This window comes from Protopterus annectens, chromosome 10.part0, assembly GCF_019279795.1.
Source record: "Protopterus annectens isolate FY-2018-M chromosome 10.part0, PAN1.0, whole genome shotgun sequence".
Classification (NCBI taxonomy): domain Eukaryota; kingdom Metazoa; phylum Chordata; order Ceratodontiformes; family Protopteridae; genus Protopterus; species Protopterus annectens.
The window spans coordinates 1,777,263,336-1,777,290,079 of NC_056744.1; the positions used below are offsets into that span (position 1 = coordinate 1,777,263,336).

The 26,744-nt window shown below is 38.5% G+C and overlaps 1 protein-coding gene across 1 annotated transcript in view; it reads right to left on the bottom strand.

The window, feature by feature from the left end:
* PELO (pelota mRNA surveillance and ribosome rescue factor) overlaps positions 1-26,134 on the bottom strand; it is a 1,269,508-nt gene extending 1,243,374 nt beyond the window's left edge. The window contains exons 1-4 of the mRNA XM_044086588.1: positions 25,806-26,134; positions 22,251-22,343; positions 21,761-21,911; positions 1,543-1,633 (exon numbers count right to left, since the gene is read on the bottom strand). Of these exons, the coding sequence (XP_043942523.1) occupies positions 1,543-1,633; positions 21,761-21,911; positions 22,251-22,343; positions 25,806-25,849 (379 nt within the window). The 5' untranslated portion in view covers positions 25,850-26,134. The remainder of the gene's footprint in view (positions 1-1,542; positions 1,634-21,760; positions 21,912-22,250; positions 22,344-25,805) is intronic.
* Between the last annotated feature and the right edge of the window lie 610 nt (positions 26,135-26,744).

The window sequence follows — 26,744 nt, forward strand, 5'->3', positions numbered from 1 at the left end:
CTTCTTCCACTATGTCCCTCTCATCCTTGTCTTTTGTCAGGCCATTTTTGTCTGAACGTTTCCCTTCATACTGCCAATCTTCATGACATATAACATATAACAATAAGAATGTACTACAGCAATCATGCATGCACAGCACACTACAAGAAAAACACCCACTGCAAACAGGTTAGACTTACAGCAGGAGCACCCACCGCACACAGTAAGGTTACACTCCGAGCAAGCACACACCTGCTGCACAGGTAAAGTAACCTCACATACACCAACTACCCAGTGCATATTATAAGGATACACTCACAAATGGTACACCCACTACTCACAATAAGATTACACACACAGCAAGTGCACACCTGCTATACAGGTAAAGTAACATCACATACATCCAACCCACCCAGTGCACAGTATAAGGATACACTCACAGCAGGCACACCCACTGTGCACAATAAGGTTACACTCTGGGCAAGCGCACACCTGTTGCATAGTAAAAGTAACCTCATATACACTAAACCAACCCAGTGCACATTATAAGGATATACTCACAAATGGCACACCCACCGCACACAATAAGGTTCCACTCAGAGCAAGCACACACCTGCTGCACAGGTAAAATAACGTCACACACACCAAACTCACCCAGTGCACAGTGTAAGAATACACTCACAGCAGACACACCTACCACACACAATAAGGTTACACTTAGAGCAAGCACATACTTGCTGCACTGGCAAAGTAACGTCACATACACCAAATTCACCCAGTGCACAGTGTAAGGATACAGTCATATAAAGAACACACCTGCTGCACTGGTAAAGCAATGTCACATACACCAAACTCACCCAGTGCACAGTGTAAGAATACAGTCAGATAACGCACACAGCTCCTGCACAGTAAAACAAGGCTGCATTCATAAGACGCACATGCTCATTAATATGCAGCATCCCATAAGTAACATTCATAAGAAGCACAGGCTCATTAATATGTAGCATCCCATAAGTAACATTCATAAGAAGCACAGGCTCATTAATATATACCATCCCATAAGTAACATTCATAAGAAGCACATGCTCATTAATATGTAGCATCCCATAAGTAACATTCATAAGAAGCACATGCTCATTAATATGTAGCATCCCATAAGTAACATTCATAAGAAGCACAGGCTCATTAATATATACCATCCCACTCCCAAATTCTGAAGGGTAGTTACCATCTTTGTAACAAGCCTTATTACAGAGAACTGTACATGGCTGAAAATAAAATGACTAGAAATGACACCCGCAGGAAATAAATATGCTATTACATGCATTATCAATACTTTCCACTGCTAGCATTAAAACTAAAAATCAAATACAGCATTTTTTTTTAATCTAAAACATGTTATTTATAAAATGTAATCAAATATAATGAAAAAAACAGTAAAGTAAAAAACAAATGTGAATAAAGTACTTAATCTGCTTGGGTATGACTTCATCAGATATGACACCTACTACAATAAAACTGTAAGGGACAAACTCAAATGTAAGATATAGAAAACTTCCTTACCAATTCGTTCAAGCACCACACTGTCCCACACCTTTTTGGCCAGTGTAAACTTGCGGTTCAGTTCCAGTTCAATGGTATGATATGCACCCATCTGAAAAACATAAACATTCTAGTTCAGTAGTGAAATACTGTTACAGCTAGACACGGACTGTTTATTTAATGTAAGTGCTTTCGGCAGGGTTATTACCCAACCTTCTTCAGACAAACACTGAACATTACACAGCTTCCAGTTTTTATAAACATCAAGACATGTAACAATCAATTAACAACAATAATTAATTATCCAATAAAACCAAGTTTTTGGGTTTAAAGGTAAACACCCATATATAAATATAAAAAGAAATTATAACCCCAAAACAGTACTAAACCAAGACTACTTGGCAAACCTCAGTATGTTAATTACCTATATAAATGCATGTACACAAAATTAAAATGTCAAACCAGGTGAAACCTTACACATTTACTTAAAACAAAACTATATACTACATACATGCATCGGTGCACACGACAAATACTGGCCAAAATAAATGGCTATTTGGCCGTAAGCATGTACATATTAATTACCACAAATAAATGCAAGCATTAAAAAATTCTATATGTAAAACCTATTAGATAACATTAGTAACCATGTATAAAATCCGAATATTTATACATACATAATTATTAAATTTAGAATTATAGATTAAATATATAAGTATATTGTAGGGTAGTCATATTAACTATTATATTTAACTTTAAATACCTTCCTTTAAACACTCTAAAAACCTTTGTTAAAAAACTTCATGATATTATCTAAAAATATATAATAAGAGGCCAGGGGACTATGTACAAAATTTATCTACGCAATGCTTTTAATTTTAAAATACATAGAGGCATACTCATTGAAACCTGGAGGCAGATATGCAGATGTTCTGATTTGCCAGAACACCTCTTGTTCTTCTAAATGTAACTGCCACGGGCCTCCATTTATATCATTCTTAACTTGATAAACAACTACAAATAAAAATGAGTGATCCAAGTGTTCAACAATGTGTCTAGCAAGAGCATTAGTTAAGTCTCTTCTACCTATTGCATACAGATGCTCATAAATTATTTTTCTTAGCATCCTTTCGGTTTTCCCTATGTAAAAGGAGGGACATTTCTCACACAATGTAACATACACAACCCCTTTTGTTTCGCAATTATATTTACCATTCATGTGATATGTTTTCCCATTAATATTTATTTTGTCACCAGGTAAAATGTGTTTGCATTGAGGGCACATACCACATTTACCCATACCTACAACTTTGTTCTTAGATTTACACATCTCTACTAGATTCTTCAGATTTACACCTCTTCTATAGGTAAATTTTGGTTGGGAGCCAATAATTTTACACAAAGCGTGATCTTCCAGGATAATACTCCAATTCTTAACAATAATTTCTTTAATAACATCATGATCAACGCAGTATGTAAAAAGAAAATTTATACCGGGAGGCTCATTTAAAATCATATTAGTATTATTTGTATACGATTCCTCCTCCCTTTGCATTGTTCCTCCACAAAGAAGAGGCTTAAAAGTATCCAGATTCCCTTTTGGTCAAAACCTCATTCATTATTTCATTAATTAATGTATCTGGATATCCTATATTAAAAAACATTGTTTTTATGTTTTCACATTCGCCAATAAAATCGTGTTGTTCAGAAATCATCCTGGCTGCTCTAACAAACTGCCCCTTCACTACTCCTCTTTTTTGATGATAGGGGTGACTGCTAGTAAAGTGGAGATAACTGTTCGAATGTGTAAGTTTCCTGTAAATCATGGATTTGAATTTGTTATCTTTAACTTTACAAATCTTAACAACAAGGAAATTAATTTCATCTGCTCCTATGGTATAAGTAAACTCAAGAAATTCAGTCATCTGTGAAATGCTATCTATAAAGGCAGGAATCTGGTTTATGTGTCCTTTCCATATAAAACACATGTCGTCTTGGTACCTAGTGTATCATGCGACAAATTGTTGATGCATATTATTCTGAAAAAGCCAACTGCGTCCCCAAAATGCCATTACACTATTTGCAAAACTACTTCCACAGGGGGACCCCATGGCTATCCCGTTTTTTTTGGAGGAAGAATTGACCTTTAAAAACCAAATAGTTATTAGATAAAATTAATTCCAATAGTGTCTCTACTAAGTATAACTGTGCATTATCTGCCTTCTTAAAAAGCATAAAATTCCTGGTCCATTCAATACCCAACTGCTGGGGAATGACAGTGTATAAGTCTTTAACATCTATGACCAGGAAAATAAAATCCTTATTATACACCATTTGATTAATGTTCTCCAAAAAACTCCAGAAGTCCTTACATATTTGTGGTTCATCCTGGATAAAGGATTTAAGAATACCATCAACATACCTAGCGCATGCGTAGGTAATAGATCCTCTGCCATCCACTATTGGCCTAAAAGGCGGATCAACTAAACCTTTGTGCAATTTCAGAGAATCAAAGACGGTTGGAATCCTCGGGGCTGGCATAGATAAAAAATGAAAAGTATCAATATCTATGCTGCCTTCCAAGAACAGATCATCTAGTACGCCCCTAATTCTCTTATATGCCAGGTGGACTTTATTTAGGCTAGAATTCAAATAAGCTTCAGACTGTAAATGGTCAAACATCTTATTTTCATATTGATATTCGTCCATAAAAACAAGTCCCCCACCCTTATCTGGCTTCATGACCCTAATTTTACATTGGTTGAGTAAGGCAATGAAGTCTAGCTCACTTTTGGAAATGTTACAATTAACCATTCTAATGCGTTTATGGGAGTCCAATCTTGTCCTTAAGTCTATTTCACATAATTTCTCAAAGGTATTTAAAACACCATATATTGGGTGATTGAAAATACTCAACACCCTATGAATATTAAGAAGTGTGGGTGTGTTCCCCAAGCTGAAAGCCAAATTCAATTTACGTACAAAAAGTTTCATGTCTACTACTGTTTTAACAAAATCAGCCCTTTTATCAGGTACAAATGACAGCCCTTTAGAAAAAAATTCAATCAGTGGTTGATCCACAGTTAAAACGGTGTAATTGTATATTTTAAAGTCCCCTTGCTGGCACATTAGGATACTTGGTCCTTCAGGTGTATATGGTATCATCTCCTCCGTTGGTTCCCTCGTTTTCTCCTTTGCACTTGATTTCTGTTGTTGGTTCGATTGCTGTTGTTGTTGCGCCTGTTCCCAACCCTCTGAAAACCCTGGTCCCCTTCATCATTAGTTAAAAATTCCCCTTGTTGTTGATTATTGCCTTGTGCATTGTTATTGGCGTTATTGTTAACATTGCTCCTAATGCGTTCACTCCTACGAACAGCTAAATGTTCTTGAACAATAATGTCTTCTATCTCATCGGGAGAAGCACCCAAACTAGAGTCATGCTGTACCTTTGGTAACGTTTGGGCAACTAAAGGGGGGGGTTAGGCTTTTTTGCCTGTGTAATCCTTAACATCTCTGTCCATTTTACGTTTTTTATTCATAACCAATTTGGTTATAGAGGCATCAATGCTAGTGAAGATTCTTATATAATCATATTTGTATCTTAGGAAATCAGCATCCCCCTGTAAATTAATTTCAAGTTGTTCAAGGTCTTCTTTCAGGCTTGTAATTTCATTATTATAAAAATTAGTCAAGGAAAGCAAAAAATGAAAACCCTGCCTATCGAACAGGGCAAGCAATTCCTGATGGTACGGGGAAGTGTTAACAAGTCCAGCAGGATAACGCCATTGGCGCAGTCCTTTACGTATTACTTTTTTTGTGATACATTCTTGGAGGTAAGCTACCTCCAATTGCAATTTTCTACACCGAAAAAGTTTCTGATCAAAAAAGTTTAACTTGTCTAAAAAAGTACTCACTGGACCCTGCACACTCATCTGTGCGCCGTCCGGGTTTCTGTTGTCATCGAAAAAATCCTTCTTGTCTAAAAAGTTAGCCATTGTTGGTAAAATAGCTGTATTTATTTCAGAATTAGGCTGAGCATTAGAATTATTTCTCAAGTTGACTGTGTCCTTGTGTCCATTAGCCTGCGTTGGTGGAGTATGAGCGCCATTAACTTCCTGTAAGATTTGTGGTGCTCCAATACTACCGGTGGAAGTTGTAACGCGATTATCATTCGCTCCTGCAACAGGGTGAGACGAAGGACTGTTCCTCCCAGCATTAGATTCAATTCAGTTAACTGACTGGTATGCCCCTTACACTTCCAGAATGCTATAGTTAGACAATTGTTAACTGACTGGTATGCCCCTTACACTTCCAGAATGCTATAGTTAGACAATTGTTAACTGACTGGTATGCCCCTTACACTTCCAGAATGCTACAGTTAGACAATTGTTAAATGACTGGTATGCCCCTTACACTTCCAGAATGCTACAGTTAGACAATTGTTAACTGACTGGTATGCCCCTTACACTTCCAGAATGCTACAGTTAGACAATTGTTAACTGACTGGTATGCCCCTTACACTTCCAGAATGCTATAGTTAGACAATTGTTAAATGACTGGTATGCCCTTACACTTCCAGAATGCTACAGTTAGACAATTGTTAACTGACTGGTATGCCCCTTACACTTCCAGAATGCTACAGTTAGACAATTGTTAACTGACTGGTATGCCCTTACACTTCCAGAATGCTATAGTTAGACAATTGTTAACTGACTGGTATGCCCCTTACACTTCCAGAATGCTACAGTTAGACAATTGTTAAATGACTGGTATGCCCTTACACTTCCAGAATGCTACAGTTAGACAATTGTTAAATGACTGGTATGCCCCTTACACTTCCAGAATGCTATAGTTAGACAATTGTTAAATGACTGGTATGCCCCTTACACTTCCAGAATGCTATAGTTAGACAATTGTTAAATGACTGGTATGCCCCTTACACTTCCAGAATGCTATAGTTAGACAATTGTTAAATGACTGGTATGCCCACACTTCCAGAATGCTACAGTTAGACAATTGTTAACTGACTGGTATGCCTTACACTTCCAGAATGCTACAGTTAGACAATTGTTAACTGACTGGTATGCCCCTTACACTTCCAGAATGCTACAGTTAGACAATTGTTAAATGACTGGTATGCCCCTTACACTTCCAGAATGCTACAGTTAGACAATTGTTAAATGACTGGTATGCCCCTTACACTTCCAGAATGCTACAGTTAGACAATTGTTAAATGACTGGTATGCCCTTACACTTCCAGAATGCTATAGTTAGACAATTGTTAAATGACTGGTATGCCCCTTACACTTCCAGAATGCTATAGTTAGACAATTGTTAAATGACTGGTATGCCCCTTACACTTCCAGAATGCTATAGTTAGACAATTGTTAAATGACTGGTATGCCCCTTACACTTCCAGAATGCTACAGTTAGACAATTGTTAACTGACTGGTATGCCCCTTACACTTCCAGAATGCTACAGTTAGACAATTGTTAACTGACTGGTATGCCCTTACACTTCCAGAATGCTATAGTTAGACAATTGTTAACTGACTGGTATGCCCCTTACACTTCCAGAATGCTACAGTTAGACAATTGTTAAATGACTGGTATGCCCCTTACACTTCCAGAATGCTACAGTTAGACAATTGTTAAATGACTGGTATGCCCCTTACACTTCCAGAATGCTATAGTTAGACAATTGTTAAATGACTGGTATGCCCCTTACACTTCCAGAATGCTATAGTTAGACAATTGTTAAATGACTGGTATGCCCCTTACACTTCCAGAATGCTATAGTTAGACAATTGTTAAATGACTGGTATGCCCCTTACACTTCCAGAATGCTACAGTTAGACAATTGTTAACTGACTGGTATGCCCCTTACACTTCCAGAATGCTACAGTTAGACAATTGTTAACTGACTGGTATGCCCCTTACACTTCCAGAATGCTACAGTTAGACAATTGTTAAATGACTGGTATGCCCCTTACACTTCCAGAATGCTACAGTTAGACAATTGTTAAATGACTGGTATGCCCCTTACACTTCCAGAATGCTACAGTTAGACAATTGTTAAATGACTGGTATGCCCCTTACACTTCCAGAATGCTATAGTTAGACAATTGTTAAATGACTGGTATGCCCCTTACACTTCCAGAATGCTATAGTTAGACAATTGTTAAATGACTGGTATGCCCCTTACACTTCCAGAATGCTATAGTTAGACAATTGTTAAATGACTGGTATGCCCCTTACACTTCCAGAATGCTACAGTTAGACAATTGTTAACTGACTGGTATGCCCTTACACTTCCAGAATGCTATAGTTAGACAATTGTTAAATGACTGGTATGCCCCTTACACTTCCAGAATGCTATAGTTAGACAATTGTTAACTGACTGGTATGCCTTACACTTCCAGAATGCTATAGTTAGACAATTGTTAAATGACTGGTATGCCCCTTACACTTCCAGAATGCTACAGTTAGACAATTGTTAACTGACTGGTATGCCCCTTACACTTCCAGAATGCTACAGTTAGACAATTGTTAACTGACTGGTATGCCCCTTACACTTCCAGAATGCTATAGTTAGACAATTGTTAAATGACTGGTATGCCCCTTACACTTCCAGAATGCTATAGTTAGACAATTGTTAAATGACTGGTATGCCCCTTACACTTCCAGAATGCTACAGTTAGACAATTGTTAACTGACTGGTATGCCCCTTACACTTCCAGAATGCTACAGTTAGACAATTGTTAAATGACTGGTATGCCCCTTACACTTCCAGAATGCTACAGTTAGACAATTGTTAACTGACTGGTATGCCCCTTACACTTCCAGAATGCTATAGTTAGACAATTGTTAAATGACTGGTATGCCCCTTACACTTCCAGAATGCTACAGTTAGACAATTGTTAACTGACTGGTATGCCCCTTACACTTCCAAAGTTGCTCAGCATTTTGTAAATACTTGTAATATCTGTCTTATGTACAGTAAATCTAAATATGTTGCAGTCCCCACACAGCATATTAAAAAATGTGGGATCCACTTTGTTGTATTTAAATGGACTAAATTGCCTCAGTGTGCTGAATGTAAGAACATTGTATTAATTGATGATGTTTCTTCTGGTTGGGTAAAAGCGTATGTGCTAAAAATAATGCTACTTCTCATGCCTCTCAACTATACAGATTTTTGCAGAGTAGCCAGATTTTTGCCTCATCTTCTTGGCCTGTTTCTCATGAGATTTGTGGTTTTCTGGCAGAACAGTGAAGACTGAGGGCCACTCAATAGTACTAGGTAATGGCAGACATTTAGCCTCAGACTTTATATCCTTCAGAAAATGCATAATAATGCAAAACCTCTTGTTCTGGCAACTTTCTGAGTTTATAGGAGCAATATCTGGATTCTGTCCCTATTTTTGGGCCTTTGTCCCACCATTCTTTCTGGCTTTGTCCAAATGTCTTGCACTGAGAGGTTAAGAGGTATGCTTCTTCTGTAGCAAAAAAACTGTTATATAAATTAAGTCCTTGATTTGGGGTACCATGTTGCATTCAGTCAGATTGTGGCACTCATTTTACTGGTCAAATTGTGCAGTAAATTTACCAGGTATTAAGAGTAAATATTCAATATCATTGTCCACATAGACCTCAAGTTTCAGGTATGGTGGAACAGGTAAATCTGACTCTGAAAACTAAACTGGCAAAACGTACCACAGAGACTGGGTTGAAATGGCTAGAAGCCCTTCCATTAGCTTTACTCAGTATCCAAAGTGCAGTTAGTGCACCAAGAAAATGTCCCCTTATATAGTTCTCATGGGTCGCCCAATGTGGATGCCAGCCATTCCCGTGTCTAAAAATCTTGATTTGCAAATTATTGTAAACAATAATTACTGCATTTTCATTTCCAGATTGTTACAGGGCAGCAGCAGCAACCTGATCGGAACAATTCAAATGGTGTCAAACCCAGAGACTGGGTCTATATATGCTCCTTTTCCAGAACACATGCCCTCCAGCCCAGATGGAAAGGACCATACCTTGTGCTACTAGTTCCTGTAACAACCATTCGACTAAAAGGATCTTCAACGTCAATTCACGTGTCACATATCAGTAGGATGATATCGAATGAGGGAAACCAACCTGTCCTCATCACTGCCTCCCCAGCCTTATCAGATGATGAAGCTGTCTTCTCTCGTATCCGATGAATAACCAGAGGAATCAAGTGCAAGCCAAGTGTTTAGCAGTTCAGAAACTTTGGAAAAAGACATTTTTCCAGAATGAGGCAACCAAACGCCGTTCTTGGGAGTTGCACAGTTGCAAGATGTATCATGTAACTTATAACAGATTGTTCATCAAGAAAACTACATTTTCAAAGCTCCACTTTAACCACATTCAGCTCAACATTCCTGTTTGATTGTTGCCTTAATGACTGCAATACTTTTTGTCTTATTACTTCACGTCTTGATTGCTGCTGACATTGTAAGTACTGTTCAATTTTAATGGGGAAGCAAAACGATTAACAGAACCTAGAAAAAGGTCAGCAGAATGGCATCCAACCTTTAATATGTTTCATGCTGCTATAAATACATATGCTAAGACTTTAAATGTTAGTAACTCTTGGGTTTGTGTATATATACCTACTGCTTATGATAAAGGTATTTCATTATTTCCAACACCTGTGGGAGAAGTTGAAATGGAGGCAGCATTTGCATCACCAATTTTAAACAGATAAATGGTGCGGCATAATGTCTCATTTTCAAAAATGGTTTTCCTTAGACTTTCACTGACTGTGAAAAGCTACACCTATTACGTTCAGAGAGGAACTGTTAATGTAATGTTACTCGAAAAATGCATAGCGGAACTAAAACATGAGGTATTGTGACGTTACAAGACTTTTATTATATTTGTGGCAGTCTAGCCTATCCTTGGCAGCCTGTAAATTGGTCAGGATGTTGTTACACTGTGAGAGTTCTTCCATTCAACATATGGATGCTTCACCTGAAGGAAAGATTTGCAACATATGAGAGATTCAGACTGCCAAAAATCCAGTTGGCAAAAATCGGTGCTTCCTGGATCTATCATCATGATTGAGAACAAACAACTTTTAAAGGACTTGCTCATATGAATTTTGGTGATGATGTTATTTCAGGGGCTGGCATACTACCCACACATGGCAGCAAAATCAATTTGGGAATTGCAAAAATTGTCTGAACTGTTAAAATTAATCGCTATTATTATTTTAAGTTTTATTTTTCTTTTATTCTTATGCAAAGCCTTAATAAGCAACCTTACTGCATCATGATCTGATATTTCTTTGCAACATATTCAAACTAATAATAAAGTTGATTTTATGCCACTGACCCACTGGTGAAAATGATGTAGAAAAAGAGAGAAGAAAATGTTTTTGAGACTTTCGAAAAGATATAGGACAATGTGTTTAAACAAGGTACAAGAAGACAGTACTCTATAAAGGTGATGCTTTCCAAGCATCAAATGAGGGACTGTGAACGGTTAAACTGAAAGCAAATGCCTGTGACTGAAAGTAATGACTTATGTACCTGCAGGAGCCATGAGAAAGTACAGATTACTGTTGTATTTCATTTTGTCTTCTGATGAAACATCATTTTCAGTGTATCAGCATTCTTATTTGCTTCCTGTGTTTAAAAATAACTGAAATAATAAAGTACAACCCATTCTTTGTTAAGACTGAAAAATGGAAACAGAAATTAGTAGATGTTTTAATTTAAAAGTTCAGTAAGCAGAATGTTCTTTTCTGGAGGTAAATACATCCATAATAACTTTGCTAGCCAAGCATGCAGTGTTCCTTCTCGTACATTCAGCATATTTCCTCTTGGTCAGTTGGCAATAATTTAAAGATAAGGAAATATTGTAACAGCTCGTTTTACCTCTATAAGTATTACTGATTTCCTTTATTCGAGGAGGCAGACTTCTGTCACATATGTGTACTTAATTAAAGCTTATAATTTTATCCTGCTAAAGACTAACATATTTTATTCAACTACCATAACAAGTAAATTGATTACACATCTAAGTGATGCTACAGATGCAACTGCTACAGGGACAATGGCTAAATAAAAGATCAATGTCCCATAGTTGCATTGTTTTCAATAAGTACAACTATCCAGTAAGGCAGAATAATTCATTTAAATAATTGGATTTTCACTTATATGCGGCTTCAAAATAAGAACTGCCAGTTGGTCATATCTTATTCTGGGTTATTTTATCTTTAATCTCTTCTGTTTTCATAGGTTATTGACAATCAAGGTCTGTATAAGCCTAGCTGTGTACCCCAACCGAGTTTTGTCCTAGAGTACAGTGTATGCCTATATGGTGGAGATATATTAGTAATCAGGTAGCTAAGAGTTTTGTGTGTGTGTGTGGGGGGGGGGGTGGGGGGGTGGGTAGGCTAGTTTGGGATTAGGTAACTTACTGTTGGCCTCTGTCCATCAGAGACATGGGGGTCAGACCAGGAGTGAGTTTACAATTTCCTATTCAATGATCAAAGTTTCACTTGAAAAGGGTCAGAGATCACCTCTGCTTCATAGATAGATAGATAGATTAGTACTAGGCTAACTGCCCTTGCAAGCCATTTTAAGCCTAGCCAATTATCCCCTGTGAGATTCAAACCCTGTACCTTGTGTTTGTAAGGCAAACACCTTAACCATTAGGCCACCCTCCCAACCTTGTGGATGGGGAGCCTGTTCATACTGCGTGGATCCTCGGAGACACATATCGGTCTCTCCAGCATGTTTTATTTAAGTCACAGGCACAGTTCACGTCCTTGAATCTAGTGTTCCTGGTGCGCTTTGTTTTGTGGATATGCAAGAGGTCCATCAGAGCCGGGTCTGAAGATGCCTTATATGCCAGGCAAAGATCACCCCTCAGCAACTTGTAGGAGACTGAGTAAAGAGACAGGGCCTTAAAGCGATCTGTGTACAACAGGGTATTCATACCCTGGATTCTCCTGGTAAGAAACCTTTGAGGGTGTACCAATTGTTACAGGTTCCTGGTTAAGTACATGCCAAATGGGACACTGTACTTGATGAGTCTGATAAGGGCTGAGTAGGGTGGTACTATAACTTTCTTGGACCTGGATACTATAACCTGACTTATGAGTTGGGCAACACAGAATAATTTTCTTACCTTGGTTACATGTTAGTCGAAGGCCAAATGACTATCAACATTTGTTCCCAAATACCTAACTACTGGGTCAACTCTTGGAGATGTTTTATGAATGGAGTAATTAGCTTGGGTGGACAGCTTCCCAAAGTACACTATAACACATTTCTTCATGTTGAGTTTTAACTTGTGGATCTGGCATCAATCATTTGTTTGTGTCAGACCCTCTTGTAGGATGTTTGCACCAAGGGGGAATCTATGACAACTGCCAATTTACAGTCATGACATTAGCCTTGACATCTGAGAAATAGATGTCAAGTAACAGCGTGCCCAACACAGTCCATGGGTAAATCACATATCACTGTTCTCCTGATGGAAATGGTCTCACTAATCCAGATTTCTTGGCTCCCATCTGTCAGCAAGCAATCCAGCGAGTTATGTAAAAATGTATGTCTAGTTCTGACAGATTGTCAACAATACCAGCATGGTGTAGGATACTGAATGCCTTGGCTAGGTCGAGGTATGCAGTGGCCACTATTTCCCTCATCCACCATCATAGTGACCTTCCCTTCACAAAGCCAAACTGGGATGGGTCCAGTATCTGCAGTTTTCCAATGTCCCTGTTGATCATTTCCATGACAATTCATTCCATGGCTTTGCATATTAGACTTGTCAGACTGATGGGTCTGTAGTTCCTGGGGTCGGTTGATGGTCCACCCTTGTGGAAAGGAATGACTGATGTGGCCCTCCACTCACTCGGTATGTAACCTGTTTTGAGGCTGTAGTTGAACAGTGCCTCAAGTGGTCCTGCTAGTTCATGTTTGAGACTATTTAGGAGATAACCAGGGATATTGTTAGGGCCCCGGGAAGCAGTACTTTTTGCCTTAGTGAGCACTGCCAAGACCCTGTTCCCTGCTGACAGTTGTGGAGGGAATATTCTAAAAGGGATTTCCCCAAGGGGACGTTGGGTGAAATTTATCATCTAAAAGATCTGCTATTTCACCCTGGTCAAGTGAAGACAAGGTTGTGCCATTTACCACCAGTTCTGCACACTGCTGTGTGCTACCTTTTGAGGTTCCTGACACAGCTGATAAAGCTTTGTGATTGTTCTTAGCCTGATAGGCTACCCTGACATCATAATTGGCCTTGTAGGACCTTTAGACTTCTTAGTCTCTCATTTAGTTGAATCAGAAAGTTCTTGTCTCTGTGGGAGTTGCTCTTTCTAATTCTGGCCCTGACTTTTTTCTTTTGTCATATACCCTGTTAAGGTTAGGATTACCAGTGGGGTTTGTTTTTGGTGTTAGATCTAGGTTTGCTTCTGGTAGGTATGGCAGCCTCAATGCAGCCATTTACATGTTTGTACAGGGTTTCTATGAACAATTCTGCATAGGCAGCTGTGTGTTCAGGATTTGTAGGAGCCTTGAATTTTGGCAAACTGTCACTTAATAGGATGTAGTTAGCTTGAAAATAGTCCCTAACTATCAGTGACTTAGTTGGGTTTTCCAGGTTGGTTTTTATTTTGAGGGAGACAACTTTGTGATCCGACCTCACCAATGAGAACTTGATATGGGGGTGCCGTTTAGTATGTTTGAACCCCTGGGTAGGGTGTGTAGTATGTTTGAACCCCTGGGTAGGGTGTGTAGTATGTGAACCCCTGGGTATGGTGTGTACTATCTGGTACAGGGTGTTTGTATTGACAAAAATCTAGGAAACGTTGTACTTTTGAGTTAGATGCAGTGTACATTTCCCAGTCTATAGAGGGATAGTTAAAGTTTCTCATGAGTACAGCACTTGGTTGGATTTTGAATGTCTCTAGTTGGTCCAGGTACAAATTGTGAGCTTTACTGATCATGGAGGGTGACCTGTAGCTGGCCAGGACATGCTAAGGAACCTTGTCTATGAAGACCTGGATGTGTACAAACTCTAGGGCATCATCCTGTTTAACTAACCTAAAGCTGTATTTGTTGCTAATGTAAATTGAGACACCTCCACCTTTAGGCCCTATATGTGTTGTTGTTGGTCTACATCTGCGGAAGGCACTGTAACCTTGCACTGCTGGAATTGTTTCTGCGGCTTTAAACCAAGATGTCTACATTCTCCAGAGTAAGGAGAGCTTGTAAAGTGTGGTGTTTCTTATTTAGTCTCTTAGCATTGAGCAGTAGCACTTTCAGATTGCTTTGATTTTTATCATTTTGATGTTGCCTAAAAAGACTCTAAGGAAGAGGATAAAGTTTTAGCCAATACACGAAAGTCAGGGGGGACAGGTGCAGACCATCTTTGGCAAAGCAGTGTGGTCTGTTAACCATGTCCTCTCATGCTGATACATACTGGATCCTCCCGGAGTGACACCAGCAATAAAGCTAATTGTTAAAACCAATCCTTTTCTGTTCATACTGTGGCATCATCCTAGGTGAGGGTAAAATGCTGCTCAATGCAAGACATGTACCTGTGTGCAACACATACTCAGAGAGATCCATAATGTCTTTTTTCATATAGTCCAGTGAGGTACACCTCAAGTCATTTACACCTACATAGACTACGTCAGAATCATATTGGTACATGTGGCGCAATGCCTCAAGTGCATGCATGATATTACAGATCCTAGCTCCTTCTCCTTGTCGAGCCCGGTGAGAGGGGCATCTGTGTGCCATAGAATAGAAAAGAATCTCCTATTACATGACAAGAGTATTAGATAAAAGTGTTTGCCTGCCTTATGGGCTTTGTTCTTTGGGGACCATTGGGTGCAGCATTATGTGCCGTGTTAGGCATTATTTCTGTATGTGCTTCAGTGACTGCTGAGGATAGGTATTACTGTTAGATGACTTAGGAGGTCTTTGAGGTTTGAGAAGTTTTCTTTTTAAGTGCATCAGTGTAAGAACATCTATGTATGTAGGATGTAGTAAGTGTGTGTGTTCTTGACAACCTTGTTAGTAAGATTTTGGCCTCCAAGGAAGTTACGTATGTACAGCTCTTGCATAGTGTGCTGTTTTTTTTTTTTTTTTTTTAAGATTAAAAAGGTTGTCAGAGTACAATAATTACAACATTGTCTCAAAATGCCCATATCTATCAAGCTGGCCACAGAGACATTAAGAAAATGCATATTCATATTGTCAGAACCAGTATTAGGTTGGTCTATTATCTTTTAGGAACTTGCTTTTACAGGGTTCACCAGTGTGGTGGCTGGGATTAAGGCTAGTGGTTAGGTAGTGTCATGATCAGTTATTAATGCTGTTCAGTGCACTAACTAGCTGCCCTAAGTTTAGCCCTACTCAAAGCCTTACTGAGTTACAGATTACAACTTTGCAGACTAAATAACTGGTACTATATAAGGCACTGCCAACTGCCTTTGCACAGTGAGCAGCTTTGCATATAGGGTTGCCAGCTTTCTTTGGGGCTAAAACCGGATTAAGGTCACGCCCCTCACATCACCATAACTCCACCCATTCCCACCCCCTGTCCCATCCATGATCCACCCAATTTGTGACATCACCATTGCATCAGCTGATGGGAACGCCCTTTTTTTCTGTTCCGGATGCCTGCTTTCAGCCAATTTCTCCCCAGTTGCCATAAATACTGTTCAAAACTCTCACTGTGCATACTGTCTTCTGCTTTACTACAGTGATTACAGATATTTGGATTTAATTTAAAACATTTATTTCAAATTTTATAGCACAAACCACTGATACAATTACATAAGAAAATAAGTTTAGCTGAATCCCAACAACATGAATGACACCATTCTGGATAGTACACAGACAGCACTGATGGAATCATTTCTTTCAGATGACAGTAACTACTTCTATAAGAAAGCTAAGACTCAATTTTGTTATACCTCCTTTTGTTTGTACCGTTGCAAAGACTACTTCAACAGTTTGCGGTTTTAAGACTGTCTGCTTTCTTCCAACAACTGTATTGATTTCTAAAGTATGTCTACTAATTTAGGCTCAGAAGGAAACAAGGTCAAGCTCAGCATTTTTTGCATTCCAATCAACAGAAGTTATTAACAACTTCTGCAAGTATGTCAAACAGACCTGCGGTATTTCAAAGAATGTTAAAGCAGATATTTGAAAACACAAGCATTAGCACAGTAAAACGTTCTCAACTTAGTTGACAAGTGGAGAACAATCACTATGTCAAGTGCAGTAATTTATTTATTTCATATTATTCAGGTGCTTAATAAATGTACCATTTGGTGCCAAATAGTCCAAGATGAATAAAATTGGCCAAGTAGTATTTAAAAGAAGAAATTAACTTGGGTGGGAATAAGCTAGATACGGTGGTTATTTTTATAACACAAGTATTACAACCAACTTGAAGTATAAATTGTTAATTTTAATGTTACTGTTATATTATTGCCATGGTTGTATTTTAAAACACCAAACTAAGATTCTTAAGGCACAAAAAAATGAAAAAAAAGTTAGCTATGGTAACACTATATTACTAAAAAGACACATCATGCTCTTCTAAATACAAGAATACATGACTGAACTGCATGTTGTTTAAAATGCTGAACACTAAGGGTGACGCTTTCCTATGGTTACAGCACATTCAAATGTATGAATAGCTCCCCAAAAAGTCCTGGTATGTGCTTCAGATACTGACTTCGTCTGAAGTGCAGACTTGTGATAAGCAAGTACAACAATAAGGGCCTTCAGTCATTAAACAATGGCAAGCAACTGAATTATTCTCAAACATACACGCAATAAAAAATCGTGTTAGTGATTACTTCAAGCAAGCAACTCAAAACTTTAAGTCAAGACGTGGAAGCAACTTGATTTCTTCCGATTCCACATGCATTAATGATGTAGAATCATGTCATTTAAAACTAGATCAAAGGCCAGATCAATATAATGCCATATTTAAAACGACAAATTGCCGGGATTTAACAAAACAACCAAGCCCTGAAATACAGGCTGCTCCCTAACACGTGAAGTGTTTTACATAGAATAGACCAGTAACTTAAATAAAGCATTTAAAACAAAAAACACGGAAATCAGTAAACACATACCAATATAAATACGCCCTCTGCAACTGTGCCCTTCTTAACATCTTATATGATTAGCTTTTTATTAAATCACAAACAGAAACTAGAAGCTTGGGGAATCATATGATCGGTTCGATCACGTGTTTACACTCCGGAGTCACAGCAAAAGATAATGGGATCCCTACCTGTATTAGTAAATGATTTAAAAAGGATGGTTGTATGTATCCTCTATTTTTTTTTCTTTCGTCGCACACAAATTTGAAGGATGCTTACTTGGGTACATTACACACTTTCTTTCAAGACATGATTTTCCAGCAAATAATACAGCTACATTATCATCAGCCATTTTTCCATACACACTAAATTGCTGCAAACAGTAGTGTGCGTCTAAAGTCGCTACATACTGGCTTTTATCACAGTTAGCTTTACAAAAAATAAGCTGTTAGTCTAAAAAAACAGTTTTACCTTTATGGAGAAAGCAAGAGCCATTAATCCCAGGCAGAAGATGTTCATGTAGACAGTACTGAAAATGGACCAAATCTGGTACCTCACGGGTACACATCAGCGTTGTGGACATGATGAATGATAACAAATCTGCCTTGTTGAGCTCAATTCCGACAGGCTGGTAGCCCTGAGGGACGTGATGTCATCATCGTGCATGTGATGACATCAGCGTCAGTGCCGCAAAATTTAAAAATTTAAAGACAAAACCAAAAACCCGGACTTCACATGTCCGGTTTTGAATGGAATTTGTAACCGGACAATTTGTTAGAAAACCGGACAGTCCGGTCAAAAAACGGACAGCTGGCAACCCTATTTGCATAGATGTACCCACTTTATAGCTACAGGAACAAAAATCTGAAATCTAACTCCTGCACCATCTGACCAAAAAAAAAAAAAAAAAACAGCTACACTTTGAGCTCCCTGGAGTGCTTCCCAACTCAAAGAATCCAGGCAAACACCTTCTGTCACAAGATGGGTGACCCTGGAAATTGTTAATGTAAAAGCACAACAAAAGTAACTCCCAAGTGCAGACAAACACCAAACAGCTAAGTCCCTGGCTAGATCGGCCTTCTGCAAGGTAATTTAAATCAAGGCAAATCAAAAACAGAGAATAGGAGCAATTTTTCAGGTAAACATTTGCTTAAATGCTTTGAAAATACAATAAAAAATAGTAGCAATCCTTTAAATTAGTAAGTGCAAGTGCAAAAATACCATGAAGTTCCTCATCTCAGCCTGAATGGCTCGGGATTCAGTAAAAACACACAGAATTCACAGGTGAGGTTGTCAAGTGTTGCTAAGCTCTGTGGGAATGAGCTTGGCAATAAATGACGTCACTCAGAGCCCTTCTGTGTGTTTCCCAACTTGGACAGACCAGGCTACCACCTACTGCCAATAGGTGATTAAATTCAGTCCTCTTATTATAAAAACACACAAAAAAAAATGTACTAAGTGCAACACTATTCCAGTAATTTAAACAGTTAACTAATTACTGTTAATAAAACGATTTAAGAAAAGGTAAACCAATGGCAGGCAAAATAAGGCACTACAAGTATACAATGATGCCAAACAGTTTAATATGCACCAGAAATAATTTATAATAAGGGAGGTTTCTCGAGAGCAATACTGGTTTGCTGAGTGGGCGCTCAGCATTTGGATCTATAGAAAACAATGGGAAGGAAGAAGTATTTAAATAGCTTATACAAACTGACAACAGCAGTGAAACAGGAGGGAAGCTTTGTAGTCACACCACCATAATGGGCGGAAATAGAGACTCTGGCTCTTTAAAACCACAACAGAAAAACAAGGGGGGAGTTACAGCAAAAGATTCCCTTATGTGGTGCAAAGATACTCACCAGCTAGATTCCTTTGTTTAAAGATGTAACCAGGATGTGCACCCAAAGAAGACAGGCCACAAAGGCCAACATTAGCTAAAACACAATGATATATACAATTAATTTATTTTATTTTATTTATTTTTATTTTACATTTGTTGACCGGGCTAGTCTAGCTGGATACATATCCATTTTCAGTAGAGGCCCGGGGAGAAAAGCTCCAACATAATATGCTAAGAGAAATAAAAACAAATATACAGAGAAAAAAGACAGAAAAAATTGAACATATAGAGAAAAATTATTATACTTTTAACATAGGTATAAATGGGTACATCAAATACCACGTGGGAGTAATTCATGATTCCTACGCGTAGGAGGAAGGTTGGGGAGGGGAAGCTAGAGGAGGGAGTACTAGTCTACCAAGGAGTAATGAGTCTAGTGAAGTGGTTGATGGCTAGGTTTTGTCTGGTTTGGGGCAAGGACATTAAGAAACCAAGAGCAATCCAGTTAAAATTAGAGCTGTGACAAACCAGTTCAGACTAGACACCCTGTCTGCAAAATACAAGCCACACTCCCACTGTAGTTATGTATTCACTGTTGGGGCCTTTTTGGCTGGTTTTAACAAAGCTGATTTAGTTAACGAACAACAAATAATTTGTTTACAGTTAAAGCAACAGGAAAAATAACCGATCACAAGCCAGAGATTCACTTATCTGCTGTAGAGATTCTCACAGCTAGATTTCTCACTCCACATTTGTAAGGCTCATCATAATTTTCTGTCATGCTTTTTACTAGAAGTACAACATCCATGAGTGTGAGTCTTGCAGCTTTGAAATATAACTTACAACTGTCCTGCAAATTGAGAATATCAGAACTTATAGTAACAAAACTAAAGCAGTCTTTAGTGGAGTATGCACCCCACATGCACCACACTTTGTGGAGGACTTTGATCCCACATCCTTAAATCTAAATGCCAATAAATGCAGCTTTGTGTCCTTAGGCAAAACTAGGCACACGTGCATGTACCACACAGGTAACGCACCTCTTTGAAAGCTAACTCAGCCATTAGGGGACCTGTATATTTTCACTGACAAAAAACTATCATTTGATCACCATGTATCCCTTACTGTTAGGAAATTGTTTTACTGTTCGGAAATAATTTTACATTGCAGATTAATCACCACCAAGGGTATTTATTCCAGACCCTAAGGAAGTTATCATTACTCTCTGTTCCTCCCTCATAAGGTATTAATATAGCAATAGAGTATAACAGTCCCTTTGGTATGTACCTGTCCAAACATATCGCCCAGACTGACAGAATGCAGTGTTTCCTCACCAAGATAATCAAGGGCATGTGTTTCTGGAGTTACCCAGACCACATTAAAGAATGTTCTTCCTTTTCTGTTTCCTACTGACTCTGGAAAGATAGCATCTTGCTAGCTTACAGAGCCTTGAAGGATCCATCCCTGTGACCTCCTGCACATCCACAAAACTAATAGGACTCTGAACACCTACTCGAGGCATCTTAACTTCCACTGAAACATAAATTGAACTTGCTGGTGAGATAGATGTATATTTCAGAAAATCCAACTTTTATGGAATAAACCTCCTTAGGATATAAAGCAAAGTAGTTCCCTGATTCTCTTTAACTGCAACCTAAATGAATAAATGGAAAATGGGAAATATACCCGGTTCTGGCCGTCAGTGAAAGGGGTTGAAACCATGTATAAATTAGTTATGTTGATGGGTACATACAATTTGGGCTACTAAAGGTCCTCTGGATCAACAGCCTGCTATTGACCTATGACCCTACTACCTCCATATCCTAACACCAGGATCACTTATATTGGACTAGATTGAATACTCCAAGGTACATTCCAAAGTAAAGCAACCTCACTCACAGCCCCCATATTTGCATCACATCAATATTCCAAGAATCACAATTCTGGTCCTAAGAATTTCAACAGGAACCCCCTTTTATCTCTTTTATTATGTTACCCTTGCATTTAATTTTTAGGTACATTAGCTTTGTATTTGGCTCATGAAGTTTCTAAATGCAGCCCACTCATCCATGTAACAAAAAAAAATCTATATTTGCTCTTCAATAGCAGCAGAATTGTCAGAACGTTTAACAAGATCAAACAAAAGCATATCTGAAAGGGGGTGGAGCTCTACAGTGTTTGTGCTACACAATCAACTGCTTCAATGTTATGACATAAGTAAGTCATCAGGGCTTTATTGCTGCTTAAGACAGTCCTGATCCACAATCAGCTCTCACCTTCACATAGTCGTTCTCCTGAATATTTGTTCCCTTCACTCGAACCTGGCAGGCCTGAGTATCAAAATCAATGGTCTCAACACATATTGTGAGGGTGGTACGGATTCGGTTACTGCCAACACTGCCGGTAGATGACTCTGTCTGCACCTTCCTGTCAAGAAAAGGAAATACACAGAGTTTAGATTATACTAGAAATATACTATATACCAATACATATGCAGGTTTTTTTCAGAGAACTTACACAAAGTACAAGCAGATGTATTATGTAACTATAGATTATAATCAAAAATACAGACACACACACTCTGGTTCTATAAAATGGATTTCAGTACTTCACTTAATTTTCACAGATTCCAGTTATATCACTGTCATAATACTGCATGTACAGAAATAGAACCACCATGTCAAACTATGAGAAAAAGATAAATGTATGTATCTGCTAAACAGCATGCAGCTGAATACAACCAAAGTAATATTTTTCTTATGGTACCTGATGGTAGAGGCACGCAGACTATCGCCAATCTGCAGAAGGTTGTAGGTGTGCCACATGTCTTCAGCTTCCTCTGGGATCAGGGTAACCTGACTGATTTTTAAAAGAATTAAAAAAAAAAAAAAAAAAACGGAAAACATTTATTGTTTCTAATGACCATATAATTTTTCTTCATTTGACCACTTTTTAGCAACTATTACAGTCATGCAAATGCAGCTAATAAGGACCCAACAAATCTGTCCGATTTCTCTACCTGCCTGATAATCCATTGATTAGACCTAACTAATGAGTTGTACTCATTCAGCCAAGGAAACTGCAGAGGAACAAAGTCCTGGCAATTGGAAAACACTGTCTCCATATGTCCTAAATGAAATCATTTAGAACATTGATGGTAATATGCAACAGAGCTTTCAAGCTAGTTTACGTACTGACAAACCACAAGATGGCTGGGTAGGGGTGACAGTTCTGCAACAAATGGGTGTCTCAAAGAAGGAGATAATTGCAAGTCAGTAATTATCACAATGACCCAATGGAAAAAAAAAGAATCATTATATATGGTTGTTAAAGGCTAATGACTTGTCGGACCCAAGACAGTAGGGATACACAAAAGGAAGATCTTAAAGATCCAAACAGAATAGTTACACATACAGGAGTCATGTAGGATATACGTCAGCACTGATACACAACAGAAATATTCCTACATGGAGGGAGAACCTATATCATTCCATCAAGCATGGAAACACAGGGAAAGCCCTGCTGAACATATATACAGACAGAAGGACAATCACATAGGACCCCAGACACCAAACATGCACTGATAATCATATATAATCCTAAACAGTAACACACAAGGACAGTGTCGGGTGTGAGCCAACACAGATACACTGAGGGAAGACCATATATAAGCCTATCCAAGACAGACATACAGAACATAATTTAAAACAAACGCAAACACTGATACATGGAGAAAAAATCCTCTTAGTTCAATCTGAAACAAAAATGCAGCTGCACCAAGGAGGACTTTGGACAGATGGAACCCAGTGTATGTAAATACAAATTTCAGAAAATTCAACACATCTAAACAATACAGAAGCCTGAAAAGCAAGTTGTGGAGGATGGCATTGGATAAACTAATAGGATATGTGGAAAACATTCCCTGTAGCACAGAACAGGTAATGGTCAGGAAATCAGGATCTGCAACACAGATTATTAATCATTTTCTGCAGGGGTCAGTATTTAGTCTGATACTACTTGGGATAGTCACACTCCACAACTCATCTAGCATAGCAGCAAGCCTGAATGCAGCCGACATGAAGGTGTGAAAGCTGTTAAGGAATGCAGGACACCCTTGAAAGTTCTGGTGGTGACAGCTTTAATCCAAAGCCAACCAACACAAAGCTAACCACTTGTGTAAACAGCAATTAAAACTAAAGTTAGCAATGCTGGAAATGGATGAGGAAGAAAATGTGGGGTTCAAATACAGTACAGGAAGACCTCTGTGTTCAGTGGAATAGGCAATATCAACAGGAAATGGCGCTTGGGTATCTTACACATACCATGGAAGATCTTGGAATCTTTCTTTAATTTTAAAGATTGCTGGAAAGAAGTGCCCAAACATACCATATACAGTTCTGAAAACTTTAACTAAAAAGATTTGTTGGGGGAGTGCTGCTCAGAAATAATTGACTAATACATGAATACAATAAGGAGACAAGGTAGTTACAATAAAGAGTGAAAAGTAACAGGTATACAGACTAGAACAGAAGGGGGACACAGTCCTGAGCCATCTGAAACACCAGTAAATTTACCATGTAAAAGGAAGGAACGGGCAGATAAATTAGGAAGGAGATAGCAGAGCAGGAATTACTGGCACAGTATGAGAACTTGTTTTAACACTAAATTGAGAAGATATTTCTTTATGAACTCTGTGGCATTTCTGTGGAATGTCTTCCTCCTCTTGAGAGGATCAAGACATGGTATGACAAATGAAAAGGGGGCAGCTAAAACAGCTCCTTAAGAGTTAGCTATCCATTCAGGTACACTATATTTTTCCACTGGCAAACCAGTATATAGACAATGGAAGTCAAATTTCCAGAGATAGACTGTGTTACTAAGAAGCATATATATTTATTTTGAATAGTTTTCTTAATCGGGTGGCTAGGTGGGCCAGTGCAAGGACCATTTTTCAGCTACAATACAGGCCAAAAGGCAGCAATGTAACAAATGTACCATGTAAGTGGACTTAAAAATACATGTACATATAAAAAAAGAGACAGGAATAACAATGCAAAAAGCTCAGAATCCGTTAAACTGGCTACAAGCACGCAAGCTGGGTCAGCAGCCTTGAACCCCAGCAAAATTATTAAAACCATGATATTAACACTTGAGATAACATAGATGTAGTTTTCTATCACTGACTAAAAAATGTAAAGGTTCTGTAATACCACAAATGCCCCCACTGTTATGTACCACATGCTTCACAAAGGGCACTGCAGTCAGGGCAACTGCGTAGGCAATAATGCAAGTGCCTGTATTACCAAATTACAACTGCATGACATAACAAAAAATGAAGCAAAGCATTCCATGTTTTTGTGTGGGATCTTCAGCTCAGTAAAACAGATACTTAGTATCTGAATTTACCACCTGAAAGACAAGCGTGTGCCTCTGTCTTTCAATCTAACAAAAAGACAGCAGTGGATGTCAACAGCAGTTCTGACTTATCCTGTCAGACTTATGGAGTTCCTGAGACAGCTATTAAAGTTCAGTAGTTGTGTATGTGAGATGAGCAGAAGAATCATTACTACTGTACTGCAACTGTCATTGTAGAGTATTGACGAAGGGAAAAACAACAGGTCAGTTTGTGACACAGCCAAAAAAGTGTAGACATCAACTCAGCAAATGTTTTATTGTGAGACTTTAAACAATTGTATTGTTTGTTTGTGTACTTTTCCAGACATGCTAATCACATTCATTTCACTGCATGAAAAACAGAAAATACAACAATCTCACTGAACTTTTACTGCCTATTTCAAAGAATAGAAGCCCAGTACATTAATGGCGCTCAGAGAGCAGAGGGCCATAAAGCAAGTTCCATTTATCTCTAGAACTGTCTACTGAAAAGAAAGGTAAATTCCCAACAACTATTAATTCCACCTGTGTCTCATTACTAGCATCATATGAAAAAAGTCTACAAAATATAATTTTATAGCTGTTTATTAAAAGATATGTCCCGCTGTGCACATTACTTTAAGGCAAATAAAAAAATAAATAATAACAAGAATTCTTCATCTTCTGCCACCCAGGTATGATCCTCAACATGGAACAGATGTCATTATGAAGCTGTCCCGTCACTCGTCTGCATCTTCAAAATTCCCTATTCAAATACAAAGCTCCCCACATACGCCCTTAAGTATTTGATAGCAATCAACAGGCAGTACACCTCTGCTCTCAACAGGCATTGCATATTGGGTTACATCAACCCAATACCTCAGACCACCACAGTGCACCAACATGACAGAGTGAAGCAGTGTCATGGAAGGAGGGGCAGCAGCTTACCCAGCATTGTCTTTCTCGATAATATCTTTGCAAACGAGTTTCATTGTGATGGCTCCCCGAAAGTGCTCCCTAAGTAGTGTCAGTAGATGTACCAAAGACTAGATATCCCTTCCTCCCCCTTGTACCAATTATGACAGCCCCCTAGGCAACTACCCCCGGTGGGTGTTACAGCCAGAACTCGCCCTCTCTTAAGCCTCTGTCCCGCTGCCCTCACTCTCCTGTGATTTCCTGCTCCGTAAAATGTCTTGGAACCGACTTCTACAGCTCAATTCGAACCGGCTAACAAAATGCAACTGGCAGGGAACTGATCCCACGTCGAAAAGGGTTCAATAGCGTTTTAGTCCGGCTATAAAAACTGTCCGTCTGAGAAACGAAACCGCCCTTGAACAGGTCCAGGAAACAAATCTTGTTACTAACAGGACTAAAATGTAGGGATTTCTGAAGGGAGTTGTATTAGAGATCTGAATCAATAATTTTAACGGGTATGTAGGTCTGTACTATGTTTCACAGCGGCTTAAAATAGGGAATAAAGTACATTCGTTGGTTGTTTTTGGTTCTCACAGTTATAATGAAATGAAGAGGTCTCTTGTGTCTGGTTTCCATGTCCGTGAATAAGAATTCTTTGTGAAATGTTACTGAATGACCTGGGATATATTGTGCGGCCTTTGATACAGCTTATACGAAGTGTTCAGACTTTTACTTATCTTGACTCTGTGCTCGGGAGTTTGTATTATATTGTGTCCAATATTAATTTTATTTATTTATTACTTTTGCTAATCAAATAAGTGGTTTGATCATGCTTTCCCTTTTCAAGTAAACCACATCTCGGGTCACATAGCGCGGGACTCGTAGCGTTTTTTAAGCAAATTAGCATTGTAAAGCATGATTTTATAGTAAATATTTTAGGCATTTCGCAGTAGGGCAGACAGAGTGCTTTGG